Consider the following 20,807-nt stretch of genomic DNA (forward strand, 5'->3'; position numbering starts at 1 on the left):
GGAGCAGCGATTCAGCAATTGTTTGAGTAGATTTAAGTCTGTGAGGCCCCAGACCGTTTTTTCTAGGAGCTGTCTAAACAGTGAGAATGGATCTCCTCAATAATTTATTTGGGTTGTAAATGTCAGGGGTTCATACTGCAGCTATATTGGTCCAAATGTTTACACAATCTCTGTGGGTCCAATGGAATAGAGTGGGCCAGGGTTCACTCTCTCTCTCAGCCCCAGCCTCCATCAGCACCCATCAGTGTGTGTGTGTGGTTAATAGTTACTTTGCATTGTAGCAGTGATATGAGTGGTAAGTCTCTGTCTGTCGGCTGTTCTCTCTGTCTGTTTTGTCTCTGTCCAAGGCCGTTTCCCAAAGAGGGGGAAGTTGGGAGGCGCGTCTCTCTACTCCTCCGCTGTCTGGAGCCAGATCAGGTGACATGGAACCTCCCCTTGTGGGGGAGAGAGAGGAGGAGGGGATTGGGAGGTAGAGAGCGAAAGTGCAACAGAAGGAGGGAGAGCGAGAGAAAGGGAGTGTAAGAAAGAGAGAGGGAGAGAGCGTGAGGGGCAGGTCTCGGCAGCGAGCCACAGAATGTAAACGGATTATTAGATTAGCAGCCATGAGAAGCAGACGGCTGAGAAGCGGAACGAGCTCGGTACTTTCTCTCTCTGTGGGCTGTTATGAAGGTTTCTGTTCTCTCTCTGTGACTTAAGCAGGAGGAGCTGCTGCCGCTGCGAACGGCGAAACCGGAGAGACTTCTCGCTGGACCGAGGAGGAGATGGAGGTTGCCAAAAAAGGTAGCGTTATCATTTTATTTCTCTATCTACCGTTTCTCTCTCTCTCTCACCCCTCTCTCTTTCTATTTTGATCTCACTCTCCTCGTCATTTGTATTTGTATTTATTATGGATCCTGCCAAGGCAGCAGCTACTCTTCCTGGGGTCCAGCAAAATTAAGGCAGTTATACAATTTTAAAAACATTACAATGCGTTGATAACAGATTTCACAACACATTGTGTGCCCTCAGGCCACTACTCTACTACCACATATCTACAACACAAAATCCATGTGTACGTGTGTGTATAGTGCGTATGTTATCGTATGTGTGTGTATGCATGTGCCTGTGTCTCTTCACAGTCCCCGCTGTTCCATAAGGTGTATTTTTATCAGTTTTTAAAATCTAATTTTACTGCTTGCATGAGTTACATGATGTGGAATAGAGTTCCAAGTAGTCATGGCTCTATGTAGTGCTCTGCACCCTCCATAGTCTGTTCTGGACTTGGGGACTGTGAAGAGACTTCTGGTGGCATGTCTTGTGGGGTATGCATGGGTGTCCGAGCTGTGTGCCAGTAGTTCAAACAGACAGCTCAGTGCATTCAACATGTCAATACCTCTCATAAATACAAGTTTGCTCCCACACAAACTGTCTCCTCTGACACTCTCCTGGCTGGGTGCATAAATGGTGGAGGCTTTTAGGGGGAAGCAGGACGGAGTGGTTTGAGCGAGGATGCTTTTTCTGGTAGCTAACTGCATAGGCTCTGCTCTGTTTTGCGTGCCTCTCAAAACTGACCTATTAGGGCCAAAGCATGAAGTAACCAAGCGTGACAGTTTGAGTTTCCTCTAAAGATCAAATCTATTATTCACAAAAACACTTTGCCAGGCCTCTGGATCTTGTAGGACTTCACCTTAAAACATTTTTTAAAGTTTTTATCATTTTTCTCTCCAAAATAACTTATTTTGAGAGGTGAGTGTTTCATTTCATGGAGTTGCTGACAGTGGACACACCAGCGTTTCTGCTTTCACCAGTTGCGTCACACACTCAGTCCATGGGAGATTGACCCCTAACCCCAACCCCCATCGACCCATAGCTACCTTCTAGCCAGGCCAGTACTCCTCCATATTTGTCAGTGTAGACTCTGGTGGACAGAGGGAGAAAAAGGGAGCGGGCGAGACTGATGTCGAATTTCCATCTGAGATTTATCCTGGTGTTTTACCCAAAAGGCTCAGACTTTTCTGTTTCCATCTACGTGGACCGGCACCCGTGTCTCACTGGGTCATGTCTCCGGCGGACCTGCTCTGACCAGGCCACTGGTACCTTTCAGCTGTTATTTACATAATAATGGAAAACTGTGAACTTTAGCACCTTCTCACAAAGTAACAGTCTTGATAATGTAGAGGTTGTTGATTCTGCTCGCCCCAAGTCTTTAGTGTCACACTCCTGATGGAGAAACAATAACACTAGAGCTTACATTAATATAAATCACTGGCAATACTTTGGTGTGGGGTAAGTCTTAAGTGGAAGTGCAGCATGAGAGGCCCAATGGGGATAAGCTCATTGGACTGGGGAGAGTAAATAGAAGGATTGATGGGGATTAATTAAGGCTCTCTTGGGTGGGTTTGAGGATTTGGTCATTCCTCCCCAACCCATGTACATGTTCGCTTTCTCCCGTACATACACTTCAGTTGACAAACCTAGCCTATATATTACCTCTGCTCTGCTGTGTTTCTGTATTTATGTATCGCAGATGCCAGATACAGTATTATTCTTTGCCATTGGTATCATATTTGGTTGGTCATACATTCACAGCCAAAAGTGAATCACTGTGATCTTACAGTAACTAGGGCTGTTAATTTAGAATAGTCTGGTTGAATTAACAGGGTCTATCAGAGATGCCACTATCATACCCAAGGTCTTAAATCTGGAGCTCTTCCAGACCAGACAGTACAGAGGGGGAGTTTCTAAAAGCTGACACGTTTGAAAGGAGCACCCCCCCCCCCCCCCCCCTTTTAATTAACAGAGTAGCAGCAGTGTAAAAAGATGGGGTGGGGGTGGAGGGGCAGTGCAAGTAGTCCGGGTAGCCATGATTAGCTGTTCAGGAGTCTTATGGCTTGGGGGTAGAAGCTGTTGAGAAGCCTTTTGGACCTAGACTTGGCGCTCCGGTACCGCTTGCCGTGCGGTAGCAGAGAGAACAGTCTGACTAGGGGGGCTGGAGTCTTTGACAATTTTGAGGGCCTTCCTCTGACACTGCCTGGTATAGAGGTCCTGGATGGCAGGAAGCTTGGCCCCAGTGATGTACTGGGCCGTACGCACTACTCTCTGTAGTGCCTTTTTTTTTTTTTCTCAGACGTTTTTTCCCCCCTATCTTCAAGTAAGCTGTAACAGGGCTCGTACATCAAATCAAATTTTATTTGCCACATGCGCCGAATACAACAGGTGTAGACGTTACCGTGAAATGCTTACTTACAGCCCTTAACCAATAATGCATTTATTTTTTTATAAAAAAAGTAAAATAAAACAACAATAACAAAAAAGTTTTGAGAAAAGAGCAGAAGTAAAATAACAGTAGGGAGGCTATATACAGGGGGGTACCGGTGCAGTCAATGTGTGGGGGCACCGGCTAGTTGAGGTAATATGTACATGTGGGTAGAGTTAAAGTGACTGCATAAATAATTAACAGAGTAGCAGCAGCGTAAAAAGATGGGGTGGGGGTGGGGGGGCAGTGCAAGTAGTCCGGGTAGCCATGATTAGCTGTTCAGGAGTCTTATGGCTTGGGGGTAGAAGCTGTTGAGAAGCCTTTTGGACCTAGACTTGGCGCTCCGGTACCGCTTGCCGTGCGGTAGCAGAGAGAACAGTCTGACTAGGGGGGCTGGAGTCTTTGACAATTTTGAGGGCCTTCCTCTGACACTGCCTGGTAAAGAGGTCCTGGATGGCAGGAAGCTTGGCTCCAGTGATGTACTGGGCCGTACGCACTACCCTCTGTAGTGCCTTGCGGTCGGAGGCCGAGCAGTTGCCATACCAGGCGGTGATGCAACCAGTCAGGATGCTCTCGATGGTGCAGCTGTATAACTTTTTGAGGATCTGAGGACCCATGCCAAATCTTTTCAGTCTCCTGAGGGGGAATAGGCTTTGTCGTGCCCTCTTCACGACTGTCTTGGTGTGTTTTGACCATGATATTTCGTTGGTGATGTGGACACCAAGGAACTTGAAGCTCTCAACCTGTTCCACTACAGCCCTGTCGATGAGAATGGGGGCATCCTCAGTCCATAATCATCTCCTTTGTCTTGATCACGTTGAGGGAGAGGTTGTTATCCTGGCACCACACGGCCAGGTCTCTGACCACCTCCCTATAGGCTGTCTCATCGTTGTCGGGGATCAGGCCTACCACTGTTGTGTCGTCGGCAAACTTAATGATGGTGTTGGAGTCGTGCCTGGCCATGCAGTCATGGGTGAACAGGGAGTACAGGAGGGGACTGAGCACGCACCCCTGAGGGGACCCCGTGTTGAGGATCAGCGTGGCAGATGTGTTGTTACCTACCCTTACCACCTGGGGGAGGCCCGTCAGGAAGTCCAGGATCCAGTTGCAGAGGGAGATGTTTAGTCCCAGGATCCTTAGCTTAGTGATGAGCTTTGAGGGCACTATGGTGTTGAACGCTGAGCTGTAGTCAATGAATAGCATTCTCACATAGGTGTTCCTCTTGTCCAGGTGGGAAAGGGCAGTGTGGAGTGCAATAGAGATTGCATCATCTGTGGATCTGTGTGGATCTGTTGGGGCGGAAGCAAATTTGAGTGGGTCTAGGGTTTCTGCGATAATGGTGTTGACGTGAGCCATGACCAGCCTTTTAAAGCACTTCATGGCTACAGACGTCAGTGCTACGGGTCGGTAGTCATTTAGGCAAGTTATCTTAGTGTCCTTGGGCACAGGGACTATGGTGGTCTGCTTGAAACATGTTGGTATTACAGCCTCAGTCAGGGACATGTTGAATATGTCAGTGAAGACACTTGCCAGTTGGTCACCACATGCTCGGAGTACACGTCCTGGTAATCCATCTGGCCCTGCGGCCTTGTGAATGTTGACCTGCTTAAAAGTCTTATTCACATCGGCTACGGAGAGCGTGATCACATAGTCATCCGGAACAGCTGGTGCTCTCATGCATGCTTCAGTGTTGCTTCCCTCTAAGCGAGCAGAGAAGATGTTTAGCTCGTCTGGTAGGCTTGTGTCACTGGGCAGCTCGCGGCTGTGCTTCCCTTTGTAGTTTTCAAGCCCTGACACATCCGACGCGCGTCAGAGCCGGTGTAGTACAATTCAATCTTAGTCCTGTATTGACTCTTTGCCTGTTTGATGGTTCGTCATAGGGCATAGCGGGATTTCTTATAAGCATCCGGGTTAGAGTCCCGCTCCTTGAAAGCGGCAGCTCTACCCTTTAGCTCAGTGCGGATGTTGCCTGTAATCCATGGCTTCTGGTTGGGGTATGTACGTACGGTCACTGTGGGGACGACGTCATCGATGCACTTATTGATGAAGCCAGTGACTGATGTGGTGTACTCCTCAATGCTATCTGAAGAATCCCGGAACATGTTCCAGTCTGTGCTAGCAAAACAGTCCTGTAGCTTAGCATCTGCTTCATCTGACCACTTTTTTATTAACCGAGTCACTGGTGCTTCCTGCTTTAGTTTTTGCTTATAAGCAGGAATCAGGAGGATAGAGTTATGGTCAGACTTGCCAAATGGAGGGCGAGGGAGAGCTTTGTATGCGTCTCTGTCTGTGGAGTAAAGGTGGTCTAGAGGTTTTTTTCCTCTGGTTGCACATTTTTAACATGCTGGTAGAAATGAGGTAGAACGGATTTAAGTTTCCCTGCATTAAAGTCCCCGGCCACTAGGAGCGCTACCTCTGGATGAGCGTTTTCCTGTTTAGTTATGGCCTTATACAGCTCATTGAGTGCAATCTTAATGCCATCATTGGTTTGTGGTGGTAAATAGACAGCCATGAAAAATATAGATGAAAACTCTCTTGGTAAATAGTGTGGTCTACAGCTTATCATATGATACTCTACCTCAGGCGAGCAAAACCTCAAGACTTCCTTAGTATTTGGTTTGGTGCACCAACTGTTGTTTACAAATATACACAAACCACCACCCCTTTTCTTACCGGAGTCAGCCGTTCTATCCTGCCTATGTAGCGTATATCCCATCAGCTGTATGTGTCCATGTCGTCGTTCAGCCACGACTTGGTGAAACATAAGATATTACAGTTTTTAATGTCCCGTTGGTAGGATAACCGTAATATTAGGTCATCAAATTTATTTTCAAATGATTGAACATTGGCTAATAGGATTGATGGAAGAGGCAGTTTACTCGCTCGCCGTCGGATCCTTACAAGGCACCCCGACCTATGTCCACGATATCTCTCTCTTTCTCCTGCGAATGACGGGGATTTGGGCCTTGTCGGGTGTCTGTAGGATATCCTTCGCGTCCAACTCGTTGAAGAAAAATTATTCGTCCAATACGAGGTGAGTAATCGCTGTCCTGATATCCAGAAGCTCTTTTTGGTTATAAGAGATGATGGCAGAAACATTATGTACTGAATAAATTACAAATAACGCGAAAAAACACACATAATAGTACAATTGGTTAGAGGGCTGTAAATCGGCAGCCATCTTCTCCGGCGCCATTAATGTGAGGAGGGGGATGGGTGATTTTATTTTGGTTTGTGGTAGGCCTCATGATGAATATTAGGGATCAGTCTGTCTGAAACCCGAATTAAGTCATACACAATTTAATTCATACATATCCCCCAAAAAATTTACGCCTTTTAACTTTTAGGAAAGACCCTGATATGATTACTTCTATTAACCTAAGAGATGAGTGAATACATCATTCACAGTATTCACACGTTTTCAAATAAAATCAACATTTATTTATCACGTGCTTCGTAAACAACATGTGTAGACTAACAATGACATGCCCTTCCCAACAATGCAGAGAGGGGGAAAATATACATAGTAGAACAAATAGCAAAAAACATTGAAAAATAATAACACGAGGAATAAATAAACTATGAGTAACTTGGCTATATACACGAGGTAACAGTACAGAGTCGATGTGCAGGGGTACGAGGTAATTGAGGTAGATATGTACATATAGGTAGGGATAAAGTGACTAGGCAACGGGATAGATAATAAACTGTAACAACAGCGTATGTGATGAGTCAAAAGTGCAAAAAGGGTCAATGCAGATATTCCGAGTAGCTATTGGTTAACTATTTAACGAACTATTTAGCAGTCTTATTGCTTGGGGCTAGAAGCTCTTCAGGGTTCTGTTGGTTCCAGATTTGGTGCATCGGTACTGCTTGCCGTGTGGTAGCAGAGAGAACAGTTTGACTTTGGTGGCTGGAGTCTTTGACAATTTCTGGGGAGAATGGATAATGCCCATGTTGTATGTGGCCAGTCACTAAATAGGGCAACTGGACCACCATTATCATTTTGAAGTGATTACTACTACTAAAAAAAATATCTAATCATAATACTGTATTACAGTCCAAGAGCCTGAAATCCTCCTCACCCGAAGTCTCTTGTAAACAAGTGACTCAAAACGTGACGCTAAATGTTCTGTCCAGTGTCCTCTGTCTTCCATTAATTCAGATGGTGTTGTAATGGGCCTTTGTCCTATTCTGGGCTCCAGTCTGAGGTGATTTGTCAAAGTGCCAGTGTCCTTTAGCTCAGAAATGCAGTGGAGGGAGGGAGGGTCAAGAGACACCCTAATTTCAAAGGTAATCGGCTGTCCACTGCACCTCTCTGTAAGCGTGGTCTGTCTTTCTTAAACAGTTTATTGAGACTCCATTAAAGCTAATTGTTGGATTAGATAAGTACTGTTGGCCTGCAGGGTTTTACCAGGTGAGGTGGTGTGAATCTGTAGTAGGTTAATATTCAATGAATAGGCTTAATCTGGGCCTGTTTTAGGTTCCGATCCCAACCCAGTCTCCCTCCCTCTCCTCTGCCAGGGCTTGTCGAGCATGGGCGTAACTGGCCAGCCATTGCCAAGATGGTGGGCACCAAGAGCGAGGCTCAGTGCAAGAACTTCTACTTCAACTACAAGAGACGGCACAACCTGGACAACCTGCTCCAGCAACACAAGCAGGTACAGCAACACTCAACACGATTGTGTTCATATGGGCACACAAAAAATGAAATTAAAATACAATGGCAATAAAAGAGCTTACCTTATCGTCCAAGGAGTCCCTCCCGGTTTCAGTTTGTTTTCTTCAGTTTAGTGCCTAATGAATACACCCCTGTTCAGGTACAATGTGAAGAGGTTTTATTTCTGTAACGTCTATCAGAACATGTATGTCTGTCACTGTCTTTAAACTATCTTTAAGGTATTTTCTGTATTAACCAGAGGAGCAGTGAAGTTGTAGTCTGTTCTATAACCTGTGTTTGTTCAGGACACACGGCGGGCGCGGGGTGATCGAGACCCGTCGCAGAGCGAGAGCATGGCCTCAGCTGACGACGACGAAAACCCAGAGGAAAGCGATGGTCAGTCAGAGAGATGACACACCCACACCAGAGTCGCACACCATCCATCTGTTTATCCAAACTCACATTCAGACACACTTACACTGTCTGCACAGCCCAAAACACAAACACAACCATTGTTAAGAATTGTTTTTGATTATTATTTATTTACTTTTGATCTGAGTGAATGTACGATGTAGTAGTGAGTGTGTGTGAATGAGCGAGAGAGAGAGAGAGAGAGAAAGACACTGGGAGTTAGAGAAACGCCTCTATAGAAGAGTGAAGAGAACTGTAAGAGTGAGTCCACTTCAGAAAGAACCTCTTGAACTGTCTGTCTTGTGAAAATTTGATTTGAATGAATGGCGAAGGAGCCCCAGTAATTTCTCTATACTGTCTATAGTTTTAATGAGAGAGAAAAAAGGGATCAAATGTAAAGGGAGAAGGCGGGGGGGGGAAAGCGAGAGATAAAAGATGTGAACTAATTCTGACTGCTGGGCCTGGGTTATGTAACTGTTCCTTGGCTTTGAAGAGTCAAGAAAGCATTCTGCATGGAATGCTGAGTGCTGCTCCACTCGTTTGATCCACAGGGCCTCCCCGTCTCTCTCTTTCTCCCCTTTGCTCTCTCCCGCTCTCTCTCCTCCTATCCCCCTCTCTGTCCTCCACTCCATCTCTCCCCAACTCTCTGCTCTCTTCCCATCACTCCGTCTCTTTCTCCCTCTCCTCTGCATCTCTTCACTCCCCCATCACTCTCCCTCTCCACTTGCCGTCTTCTCTCTCAATCTTGCTCTTGCTCTCACTCTCTCCACTCTTTAAAGTTCTAAAATGCTGTCGGAACAGGGCAGAAAGGGCCTGTTTTGAATATTCAACTCCCTTGCCCTACAATGCTCTGCCACGTATGGGGATGGGTTAATGGATGTGAGTCCAGATTAAGTCTGGGACCTTTCCATTTCATCCTGGCCCTAAATGTCCTCATGAATTCAATGTCTCCCTGGGTTTGTCACAGACCGATCACTCACTGTCTGTCACTCTTGGCCATCTCTCTCTCTCTCTCTCCCTCTCTGCTCCCCTTCTCACCCTCTATCTCTCTATTTCTCTATTTTGGAGTGGAGCCCCAATCTCCCTCCAGCTTTTGGCTGTGGTAAAGTAAAGTGGCTGAGGTGAAGCAAATCGGTTTAGGGTTGAGCCTCTCACCTGACCGGGAGGAGGGAGGTAGTAGAGGCTTTCCCGTACTCTTGCAGCCTGCTAGTCTCTCTGTGCCTGTCTCTCTCTCTCCCTCCCACTGCCTCTCTGCCCCTCCTGATGACAACCAACTACGATCCGGTAGTTGAAAAGTTGTCGGGACTACAGGAGGTCACTATATCATGTGTTGTTTTTGAAGCTCTTATTGACTCCCAAGGAAACCCAAATCTGTCCTCAAGGTCTTAGTTGGTTGGTGTAACTGCCTGCTGACTGCAGAGTGTCACGTGGTTGAGCATGGCCAGTAATGCTGCTGGGAGGGCAATGTTCAGTGTTCTTAAAACCCTGCTTCTGTCTGAGGGGACACATTTTGATTAGTTTTTTTTGGTCACCTTATCTGGACAGAATCTTTGGCGTTTGATTTGATTCAGTTTGACCTCTGTGTCAGATTTATCTTGGCATCGACATATGCTTTATTTTATTATTTTCATTATTCAAGGTTCAGGTTTCTTCTCTCCATGGCAACAGTGCCAGACACAGGCAACATTGCATGCATCATTGGTTTTATGGTTTGCAGTATATTTATGCATTTTATGTGGTCTGTGTTTTTATCTATACTGCATATTTTTATCCATAACATTTCTATCTGCATTGATCAGTATGTGTCCCTCTCCCCAGGGTCAGTTCCTATGTATGCCATGCAGAGGGATTTGAGTGCGTCTCACCCATGTCTTCTCCTGTTCTGTGTGCCCTTACAGGTGGAGAGAATAGCTCAGACACAGAGAGCGCCCCGTCCCCGTCCCAGGCGGACCCCTCCAAGGCCGGAGGGGATTCCCAGAGGGGAGACAGAGCTGGAGGGTCAGAGAACCAGCGGTCTGACCAGGACAAGGGCCAGGCTAGCAATGGGAGGGTCCAGGAGCTGCCCTACGGGGAGCTGAGGGTCAAGCTGGAGAAGAGCCCCGAGGTAGAGGCCAGAGAGCCTGGCTATCAGGAGGACGGGGAGAGGGCCCAGGTGGCCTACGAGGGCCATGGGCACCCCAAGAGCGAGCCCCAGGACGTGGACATGAAGCCTGGGGGTGCTGGGGCCGGGGAGGTGCAGGTGAAGGTAGAGCCTGACTCTGCCAAGGAGAAGGGGGACAAGGGGGAGCATGAGAGGCAGAGGGAGGGGCACCACTCGGACAACGACTCCAGCGCCACCTGCAGCGCGGACGAGGATGTAGACGCTGAGCCCGAGAGACAGAGGTGGGTCAGGCTGGTGATCACAGGGATGGGATTAAGGCCACTTGAATTTAAAAACTAAGCTATTTGGGTGAAGCTAATGATCACTCAGCTGTTGATACTATCAGTATAGGAGATCAGATGAGGGCAAAATGTACTTGGATTAATTATTAAGGTGGTAAATGGTTGATATTATTAGTGGTAATTGAATCGTTCCATACAGGACTCCTTTATCGTAACTCCTGTGACCATTACCTCAACTCTTTCTGACCAGTGTGTCTCACCGTTCCTCTGCTGTCTCCCCCTCTCTCCTGTGACCTCAGGATTTTCTCTAGTATGGACAAGCCTTCGTTGCTCAGCCCTCCTGGCTCAGTGCTGATGTCCACGGCCAAGCAGGCCCACCTCAACATGCAGCAGCTCCAGCAGCGCGCCGCTACCATCCCGCCCATGGTCAGTCACTATAGCAACCCACACTTTTCTATGATCAGATATGCCCATTCGGAGAGGCAGGCACACGGAGGCAGGCAGCAGGGGGAAAGCATGTCTTATTTAGACCAACCTCCCTGTCAAGTGAGTCCATCATCCCCTGCACTTTTCCAACCAACCTGTCAATCAATCAATTCTTACCAATCATTAATTTTCTGTCATTGAAATGTTCAATCAATCAGTTGATCAATGTGTCAGCATGGATCTAAATCAATCAAATTGTGCCCATCTGTTGTGTAATCTAATCATGCTAATGTGCTGACACTGTCAAATTGTTTTCTGATGTCAATTTATTTCCCTCCAATGATCTCTTCTATGGTGCTTCTGTCTCTCTATTTCTTATGGAATGAGATCAGACAAACTGGATCGTTTAAGCAGTGGGGCCGAGATTTGCGTGCAAAACACGAACACTATCTAATCTGACAGCTGTTTAGCTAATTTCTTTACATTTCATTCATCCAATAAGGTCCATTATCTGTTCTCTGGGATGGTTTAAAGACATGCGCTAGTACTATTCTTAGTACTATTAGAGGGCAATGCATCAGCCGCTCGCTTCACTGGTACAGAGCTTGTGTGTGTCCCCAGTCTTCCTCACATGGGCATCTCTCCTCACCCCCTTCCTGTAGGTGGGGCCTTTCGGCCCTGGCGGAATGCCCATAGGAGCCCCCCTCAGCGGTTTCGCCATGTTCCAGCACCAGATCACGGCTGTGCACGAGTCGGCCCACGCTGAGGAGAAACAGAGGCAGGACCAGGCTGACCCCGAGCGCAGCAGACAACCCCCCAACTGCCCCGGCTTCACCACCCACAGCCCCACCATACTGGACAGGGAGGGTAAGAGAGAGTACACACAAACACATACACGCCTACACACACACCGATATCCTCCCTCTGAGCCCCTACCTACCTGAGCCTCTCAACCAACAGCAGCCTATTTGTAGCCAATGCATTTATTCTGTCCCGTTCGCTGTAGTTCACCGTCAAAAAAGGAAATATGAGAGGAGAGAGAGAGCAGGTTCAGACTGCCACTCTAAAATGTCTCTGAGCCAGAACAAGATGTTAGCTGACCCCATTTTACCTGTGGTGCGAACATCAAAACCTGAAGCCTCTGATGGGGAAGGCTTGTTTTTCCTGAAATGCCTCTGGGGGAAGAGAGGGATTCTGCTGTCAACTTTTGAAGGAGCATGTCTTGACTGTGTCAGAGCAGGACACAGTCAGTGCCTCCCAGGCAAACCGACAGAGAAGGGGTCCTATTTTTAACAGCAGGAGAGTCATTCAGCCACAAAGGTCACATCAGCCTAGCCTGTTTCGGAGTCTGAATGGTGAAAGAGGGAAAGTGTGTGATTAGACACCCAAGCTAAAAAGGTTTTCGGATAGTCTCGTAATACCATATTTGAAGAAGCCTGCAAAATCTAAGTTCGTGTTGGTGCAGTAAAGCAGGCTGAGGTTGTTTTGTGAAAACTGCGAATTCATGCCAAGATGCTTCTCAATAATTTTTTGTTGATTTTGGAATGTATAATCAAAATCAACAGCATGTGTCCTCAGATAACTGATGAATTTCCTTTAATTGTGTTTCATCTTCTGATTCTTTGTCTATTTGTGTGTGTAATTTATCTTGTGGCAGTGTTTTCATTCATGTGTCTCTGTTCTGTGTTGTGTTCTCCAGGTAAGCCCTTCCCCTACATGCCTTATGATATGAAGATGGCTCTGGAGCAGGAGGCCCAGTCTGGTCGGCCAGGCTCTCCCTACAGGCTCTCTCCCAGGGACATGAGCAAGGCCTCTCCTCAGCCCAACGACCCCAATGCCTCCCGCTACAGCGTGCCTCCAGGTGACCGCCCTCTGCTCTATCCTCCCCCATCTGGCCTCCTCTCTACCATTCACCTAGCCTGGTCCCATACTGTTTGTGCTGTAGCCAACTCTTCTTCCGTTGGCTAAAGCTCGTACAGAACAGTTGGCCTTATTTTTTTCCACCCCACCCCCTACTCTTTCCCCTTTATCTCTGTGAGTAGATTAAGCTGCATTGTAGCTGGCCTTGAGCATCTATCTGTCCCTATCATGAATTAATATTAACATTACACACACAGCCTGGCTGCAGAAAGGCTTTATCAGTATTTCATTATGGAGTAGCTTGTTTTCTTATCTCTCGGTGTGAGCTGCAAGGGTGCTGACATCTGTGCCTTCTGTAGGAACTCCCCCAGACAAATTAGCATTTTTGATTTAGTAAAGTGCAGGGGCATGGAGGCCAGGCGTGCGGCGGGGCGGAAGGGAGCGGGAGTTGCTTCCTCAAGGAAGGTCACTCCTGGTCACCGTGACTCACTAACAGGATAAAACACAGACCGACATCTCTCCCTGAGGCCCCGAGGCAGCTCCTACAGATGTCTAGGCCTGCCCCAGCATTTTAACTCTAGCTACCAAACTCACTTCACTGTTCGCTTCAGTCTGGGAAATCTGTGGGGGCAGGCTTAAACATCTGTGGGAGCAGCCTCAGGGCAAATCAATATTTGATCATCGTGCACTCATAGATGGGAGATGGGCTGCTGGTGGAGCCTTTTGTTAAGACTAATTAATGATTCACTGGCTGAGAATGAGAAACAATTTGGGCTGAATTGAGTTGCAAATTGAAGGAAATGGCACCCCCAAAAACAATATCCATACTGGACATCAATTGAGTTTCTTTTTTCCTGAGGTGTTTTTGGTGCAGTAGTGCAGATACTTTTCAGTGCCTCTGGATTCTCTATTCTTGCCACACATTTGTTGTGTGTTTTCTCTTTCCTTACTTACCCTATCCTGGACAAGTCTCATGCTAAATGACCATATTATTGAGGGTGTCACTTTCTAACTTTGGCTGTTTTTCTTTTCTCTCCCAGTGCTCCACCCAGCTCCCAACCAGGTGGTCCAGAGCCTGCCCGATGGAGTCCGTGTGACTTTCTCCAGACACAGCCGTCCCGCCAACATTCCATCTCCTCCGCCGCTCATTCCAACCTCCAAACCCACAGACAAGCCTTCCTTTATCCAGGGTGGCTCCATCTCACAGGTAAGACCCCTATCCATCAGGTGAGGGCTCAGTTCCAGCCAGCCCCCTGGTAAGACCCACACAGGTGTAGCTGGACAGGGCCGTTTCTAGCATTTTGAGGGCCCTAGCAGTCCCTTGTGCAGCCTTTCCCAAGCTAGGGGTCGCGACCTAATGTGGGGTCGCCTGATTTGAAAATGGGGTCGTGAGAGAAACTCTGAAATACATTTTAAATGCACTTGTTTCATAGAACTGGGCGGTTTCTGTTTTCTTCCTACAGATGTGACTCTATCATTTGAACGGTTTATGCTACAAAATATAATGACCCCATCACCGAAAGATAAGACTCTCAGGAACACGTATGGGTCTTCTGTTTCCCTCTACAATGCAACAAGCCTCATTAGAACAGAGTAGTCATGAGGAGGCACTAAATCAGAGTGTGGGAATAAGAACATCAATGATGATGTTCTTTTCTACGCAGAAGATCATACAAAATTATTGCCTGATGATCTTCTGAACTTCCCAATACCTTTCTGATGCATTTCAGTCACTTGAAACTAAACTGTCTTCAGATTGAAAAACTGCCAAAACTACTGTCAGACTGATTTGTAATATAATGTCATAGCCCCAATTAAAAAAGTAAGCATTGGCTGTTGATAACATCACTTTTTATACATGTATATTATATCGTTTTTCGGCACCATTCTCTCTTTCTCGTTGTCATAATATAACAGTATTTGTTGTGTGATAATGATTTACTAAGAAACCGATAAGGGTATTTGCCTTTGTAGCACACGGTAGTCTGTTTTTCTAACTGTTACTAGCCAATATGCCAAAGGGGAAACTTTGGTACATGTCACTTGGATCCACCTTTATTTGTGGACATTGCACCTTCCCTGTATTTCCCTGCTGTATAATTCCAGACAAGTTTCAAGGTTTTTCAGAAATCCCAGTTAACCAACTGGAATTTTGCAACCCTGACCTGATTCTGACCTGTCTGTTCCGGCCATTTCAGGGGACTCCTGGTACGTACCTGCCGTCTCACGCGGTCTACGGTGGCCCAGAGGGGGCAAAGAGCTCTGTGGGCTCCATATCCCTGGGCCTGCCCAGGCAGCAGGACCCCCCCAAGCCTGGTATGACAAGCCAGTCTGGACAACACACACACCCTACCCACATTCCAATTACTAAACTAGCATACTACTTACAATAAATGCCCAATACATGTCTTCTTACTAAGTGGTATGCTAGTGTGGATAATGGAACATAGCCCTGCTGTCTATCATCATCTCCTTTCCTCTCACTGCTATTAGATTGGCATGAGAGAGAGCCATATTGTCAAAGTTTGATCTCATTCAGACCTGATGTGACAGTCCCAAATGTCCCACTTCCCTTCCCTAATTGTCCCCTGTTCATTCCCTCCATCTCCCTCCCTTCCTCTCCCTAGTGACCTACATTAAGCAGGAGGAGTGTTCTCCGCGTGGCCAGTCTGAGGGCCTCCTCTCTCGGACGCAGTATGAGGGGGTAGTCAGAGGTGCGTGTCTGTCAGTATGTCCATCTCACAACCTTTCCATCTGTGTGTCAACCTGTCTGTCCTTGCCTTCTGTGTGTTTCCCCTTTCACCGTGGTAAAGTGTGTGAGTATGTCACTCACCACACCCGTGCTGATTCCAACAGTGAATACTCAGAAACCACACCTGTTCAAATAATATATGAAATCTTTCAAATACTCAGTGTTTGTCTGCCTGGAGTGGCAGATGGGTGGGATTTGCATTTCTGGGACTAAATATTTCAAATACTATTTGAACTCAGGTCTGTGAGACATTTAGAGAAAAATAGCATTATCGCAGGCTGAGGGAGAAAATAGAAGAATGAAGTGGATGAGTCTGGCCCTGACCTCCACCCTACCTCCCTCTGTTTGCACAGACCTGACAGAATGTGGCATGCTGGTGAGGGAGGGAGGGAGAGAGAGGGAATGGGCCTTCACAAGCCCAAGTTCAACGAGCACCTCCTCTCACCAGTAGTCCTCCTCACACCTTCTTCTACAACTGACCTCTGAGATGACATGGGGGTGTGGTGTGGAAACCTCAGTCTCCCTCTTTCAGGCTTCAGCCAATTGCTCTACTTTTCTCCCTGAAGTGTGCATTTGTTCACTCCCCCTCAAAGATTTAAAAGCATTACATTAGTGTAGCCAGAGTGTACCATATTTCTTACACCAATTATTTTAAAAGTACACAGTTCAGGGAGAATGAGGGAAAATTGGAATTGGGCTTGAGTGATTCTGACCAGGAATATAATGCGAACAACTGTACAGCCCTCATGTATCCATGCATACCAACCTCTCTCTCTCTCTCTCTCTCTCTCTCTCTCTCAATCTCTGTCTCTGTCTCTCTGTGTGTTGTCTTCCTTCTAGGAGGCCCAATGGATGGGGGTATCAGCAGAGGAAACCCAGCCAGAGGATCAATCACACAGGTATTAGAATGACATTAACATTGTTAAACCAGTCTGCGTATCCAAGCACCACCCTGTCTATGGACATCTTATAGAACAACTTCGTTTATGATTATGTATATCTGTGTGTATACTATGAAGTAGTCTAATATTCTTGGAGCAAATTTCTTCGAAATGAAAAATGTAACATTTTTAAAATAGTTGAGTTTCTGGTTGCTGATCTTCTCCCTCTCTCTGGACCTATTTCTCTCTCCTTATCCCTTTCTCTCTCTCTCTCTCCCTTTCTTCTGTGTGACCAGGGCACGCCAGCCCTGTCCGGGTCCAGCATTGCGGCTGACCTGCTGAAGGGCACCATCACCAAGCTGCCCACGGAGGACCTGAGCAGCCCAGAGAAGGCTCGGGAACAGCTGGCCAAGGGACACGTCATCTACGAAGGCAAGAGTGGACACATCCTCTCCTACGACGGTAAGGCTAAGTTCTGTTAGTGGTCACTCTGACTTGATCCTCTTGTAAATCTGTAATTAATCTCCTGTCTCTGTAGCCATTAAGAACCCAAGAGAGGCCACGCGTAGCCCCAGGACAGGCCATGAGCTCAAACGCTCCTACGATATGATGGAGGTCGCCAGAGGCCACCCCGGGAGAGAAGGAGCTCCCTTCGAAGGTAAGGCGCGTGTGTGTGTGTGTGTGTGTGTGTGTGTGTGAGTTTTTTTTTTTCTTCTACCCTCATCTCTGTGCATATATTCAGGCCACTGTGTGAGAGTGACTGACTGTGTGTGTTTGTCAGGGTTGATCAGCCGAGCCCTGCCCAGAGACAGTCCCCACGGGGAGTCTAAGGAGAGGCCCATGATGGCTGGATCCATCATGCAAGGTAATTAAGTTATCAGGTGTCATCACAGCTCCAAAGCTCAGATGTACTGGGGCATGAGCCAGAACGTGGCAGTTCAGAGAATTACAATGCAGACAAATGTATGTAAATCAGTAAATTGAAAACAGCTAATTAAATTAAATTCAGCAGATATGATTTTTACTATGTAAATGTAACCCACATTAAAGCTGAAATCTGAAATGGCACCACTGTTCGCCCCCCCAGTGCATTTATTGTTTTTGTTTTGTTGATGAAACAGAGGAACAATGCTGTTCAATCGCATGTGCAATGATGTCCGAGGGAAATAAAATGTGTTTGTTGTTTGAAGTAACTTCTTTGTTGTTATATCGTGTCATTTTCACCAAGTACAGATTCCAGCTTTAAGCCAAGTTTCAAATTCATTTGTGTTTTTCTCTTCCCACTCCAGGTACACCCAGAACCTCTGCAGAGGCCTATGAGGAGAGCATGAAGTACAGCAAGCAGATAAAGAGGGAGAGCCCACCCATCCGCTCCTTTGAGGGGGGGATAGGTAAGGGTAAGCCCTACGAGGGGGTGAACACCATTAAGGAGATGGGCCGCTCCATCCACGAGATCCCCCGCCAGGAGCAGCCTGGACAGGACCCCCGCAAGACCCCCGACATGGCTGGCAACATCCGAGCCTCCATGGAGGGCTCCATATCCCAGGTGCGTGTTTGTGAGGGAGAGGGAGCACATTGGTGTGTGTGTGACAGTGTGTGTTATTAGCTTGATTTGACTGAGTTCATCCACTCAGTCTGTCTGTTCTCACCAGCAGACACTCTAATTCCTCCTCTCCTTTCTCTACCAGGGCCATCCTCTGAGCCAGTCGGCCATCAAGCACAACGTCAAGTCCCTGATCACCAGTCCCAGTAGGCTGTCCCACGGCCACACCATGCCCCCGCTGGAGGCCATGGAGCGAGCCAAGTATGAGGAGAGCAAGGCGGCGGCGGAGCAGCGGGCGCGCCACACCTCTGTGGTCAACTCAGCCACCTCCGTCCTGCGTTCCACCCACCAGGAGCAAGGAAAGTCCCAGCTCAGCCCGGGCATGTACCAAGATGCCGACGCCCGCAGGACCCCGGTCAACTACAGCACTAGCTCCATGTCCAGAGGCTCACCAATGCTGGGCCGAGGACAGGAGGGTACGTCTTGTCTGACCCATCCCTCTCTTAGTCTTCACTTTCAATGCAGATGTATCCTGTCAGCTGTATCTGACTGCACCATGTAGTTTCACTGTACAGCAATTATTCACAAGCAATGATGGGGCCATCATTACAATTTGCCGACATTGAAAGTGTTGAACACATTTTTGTATTAGATATTCATTTTTACTGTACTATATATAAACCAAGTTTATTGTGACTTTGTATTGATGAAACCCATTTGTAATTGTGATCATTTCTCCCCTATCCAGGCTCTGGGAAGCCTGCGTCCCACGACAGGAAGAGTGCCATGACCCCTACTCAGAGGGACAGTGTTCCAGCCAAGTCCCCTGTGTCAGGGGGTGACCCCAACCACCCTATGGCCTCCCACAGCCCCTTCGACCCCCACCACCGCCCCATGGCCCCCGGAGAGCCCCGCTTCCACCTGCCTCCACACCTAGACCCTGCCCTCTTCCACAGGGCTGTCCTGGACCCAGGTAGGACACTCACACACACCCTGCTACCCAGCCACCCCCAGTGAACCTAAGCCAACCTCTGTTAAACGACAAAATAATAGACCTGAATCCTGGAATGATAGAATGATTCTGGGTAAACTGATGAAGGGTATCTTTGGCATCTCTCATTCGTAGGCACTGAATGTCCTGTCTAGTCTCCGGTTGAGTCAATTGACGTCAGTAGGGAGTGATTACTCTGTTCGCCTGTTGTTCATATTATTGGTCTCTGTTTGCTCCTCACCTATCCCCCTCTTCCCCCCTGCAGCTGCGTACATGTTCCCGAGGCAGCCGTCCCCAACGGGCTATCACAACACCTACCAGCTGTACACCATGGAGAACACGAGGCAGACCATCCTCAATGATTATATCACCTCCCAGCAGATGCAGGTTATCCCACGGCCCGACGTTACCAGGGGCCTGTCGCCACGGGAACAGCAACCAATAGCTCTGTCTTACCCTCCCGGAGCGCGAGGTACTGGACTCTGGTGGCTGGCTTGTCTGTGTGTCCCTCTCTCACGGGAGGGAGGGAGGTGGGGAGGTGGTTGGGTGGGTAGTATGCAGGCTGTGTGCTTGTGAATTAGTGGCTACCTTTTCCAGACGCTCAGAAGCAAATGACCCTGACAAATTGCCTCATCATATTGATTTAGAATTTTATTTTATTATTGCTGATTTGTTTATGTACAGTGGGGAGAACAAGTATATGATACACTGCCGATTTTGCAGGTTTTCCTACTTACAAAGCATGTAGAGGTCTGTAATTTTTATCATAGGTTCACTTCAACTGTGAGAGACGGAATCTAAAACAAAAATCCAGAAAATCACATTGTATGATTTTTAAGTAATTAATTTGCATTTTATTGCATGACATAAGTATTTGATCACCTACCAACCAGTAAGAATTCCGGCTCTCACAGACCTGTTAGTTTTTCTTTAAGAAGCCCTCCTGTTCTCCACTCATTACCTGTATTAACTGCACCTGTTTGAACTCGTTACCTGTATAAAAGACACCTCTCCACACACTCAATCAAACAGACTCCAACCTCTCCACAATGGCCAAGACCAGAGAGCTGTGTGAGGACATCAGGGATAAAATTGTAGACCTGCACAAGGCTGGGATGGGCTACAGGACAATAGGCAAGCAGCTTGGTGAGAAGGCAACAACTGTTGGCGCAATTATTAGAAAATGGAAGAAGTTCAAGATGACGGTCAATCACCCTCGGTCTGGGGCTCCATGCAAGATCTCACCTCGTGGGGCATCAATGATCATGAGGAAGGTGAGGGATCAGCCCAGAACTACACGGCAGGACCTGGTCAATGACCTGAAGAGAGCTGGGACCACAGTCTCAAAGAAAGCCATTAGTAACACACTACGCCATCATGGATTAAAATCCTGCAGCGCACGCAAGGTCCCCCTGCTCAAGCCAGCGCATGTCCAGGCCCGTCTGAAGTTTGCCAATGACCATCTGGATGATCCAGAGGAGGAATGGGAGAAGGTCATGTGGTCTGATGAGACAAAAATAGAGCTTTTTGGTCTAAACTCCACTCGCCGTGTTTGGAGGAAGAAGAAGGATGAGTACAACCCCAAGAACACCATCCCAACCGTGAAGCATGGAGGTGGAAACATCATTCTTTGGGGATGCTTTTCTGCAAAGGGGACAGGACGACT

The 20,807-nt window shown here is 47.5% G+C and overlaps 1 protein-coding gene across 6 annotated transcripts in view; it reads left to right on the forward strand.

Moving 5' to 3' along the window:
• The window catches only part of LOC311142499 (nuclear receptor corepressor 1-like), a 127,629-nt gene that overhangs the window by 82,735 nt on the left and 24,087 nt on the right, over positions 1-20,807 (forward strand). For 5 of the 6 annotated variants that reach the window (XM_084178148.1, XM_084178150.1, XM_084178149.1 and 2 more), the window contains 18 exons: positions 697-780; positions 7,760-7,896; positions 8,201-8,291; positions 10,205-10,688; positions 10,988-11,234; positions 11,777-11,981; positions 12,814-12,975; positions 14,015-14,181; positions 15,173-15,290; positions 15,602-15,688; positions 16,567-16,625; positions 16,904-17,069; positions 17,146-17,265; positions 17,389-17,472; positions 17,897-18,153; positions 18,296-18,626; positions 18,899-19,123; positions 19,407-19,613. In XM_084178148.1, the coding sequence (XP_084034274.1) occupies positions 697-780; positions 7,760-7,896; positions 8,201-8,291; positions 10,205-10,688; positions 10,988-11,234; positions 11,777-11,981; positions 12,814-12,975; positions 14,015-14,181; positions 15,173-15,290; positions 15,602-15,688; positions 16,567-16,625; positions 16,904-17,069; positions 17,146-17,265; positions 17,389-17,472; positions 17,897-18,153; positions 18,296-18,626; positions 18,899-19,123; positions 19,407-19,613 (3,231 nt within the window). The remainder of the gene's footprint in view (positions 1-696; positions 781-7,759; positions 7,897-8,200; positions 8,292-10,204; positions 10,689-10,987; positions 11,235-11,776; positions 11,982-12,813; positions 12,976-14,014; positions 14,182-15,172; positions 15,291-15,601; positions 15,689-16,566; positions 16,626-16,903; positions 17,070-17,145; positions 17,266-17,388; positions 17,473-17,896; positions 18,154-18,295; positions 18,627-18,898; positions 19,124-19,406; positions 19,614-20,807) is intronic. The other variant, XM_084178151.1, reaches the window with a different exon arrangement.

The sequence above is a fragment of the Coregonus lavaretus genome (genome assembly GCF_964263955.1).
Source record: "Coregonus lavaretus genome assembly, chromosome: 15".
Classification (NCBI taxonomy): domain Eukaryota; kingdom Metazoa; phylum Chordata; class Actinopteri; order Salmoniformes; family Salmonidae; genus Coregonus; species Coregonus lavaretus.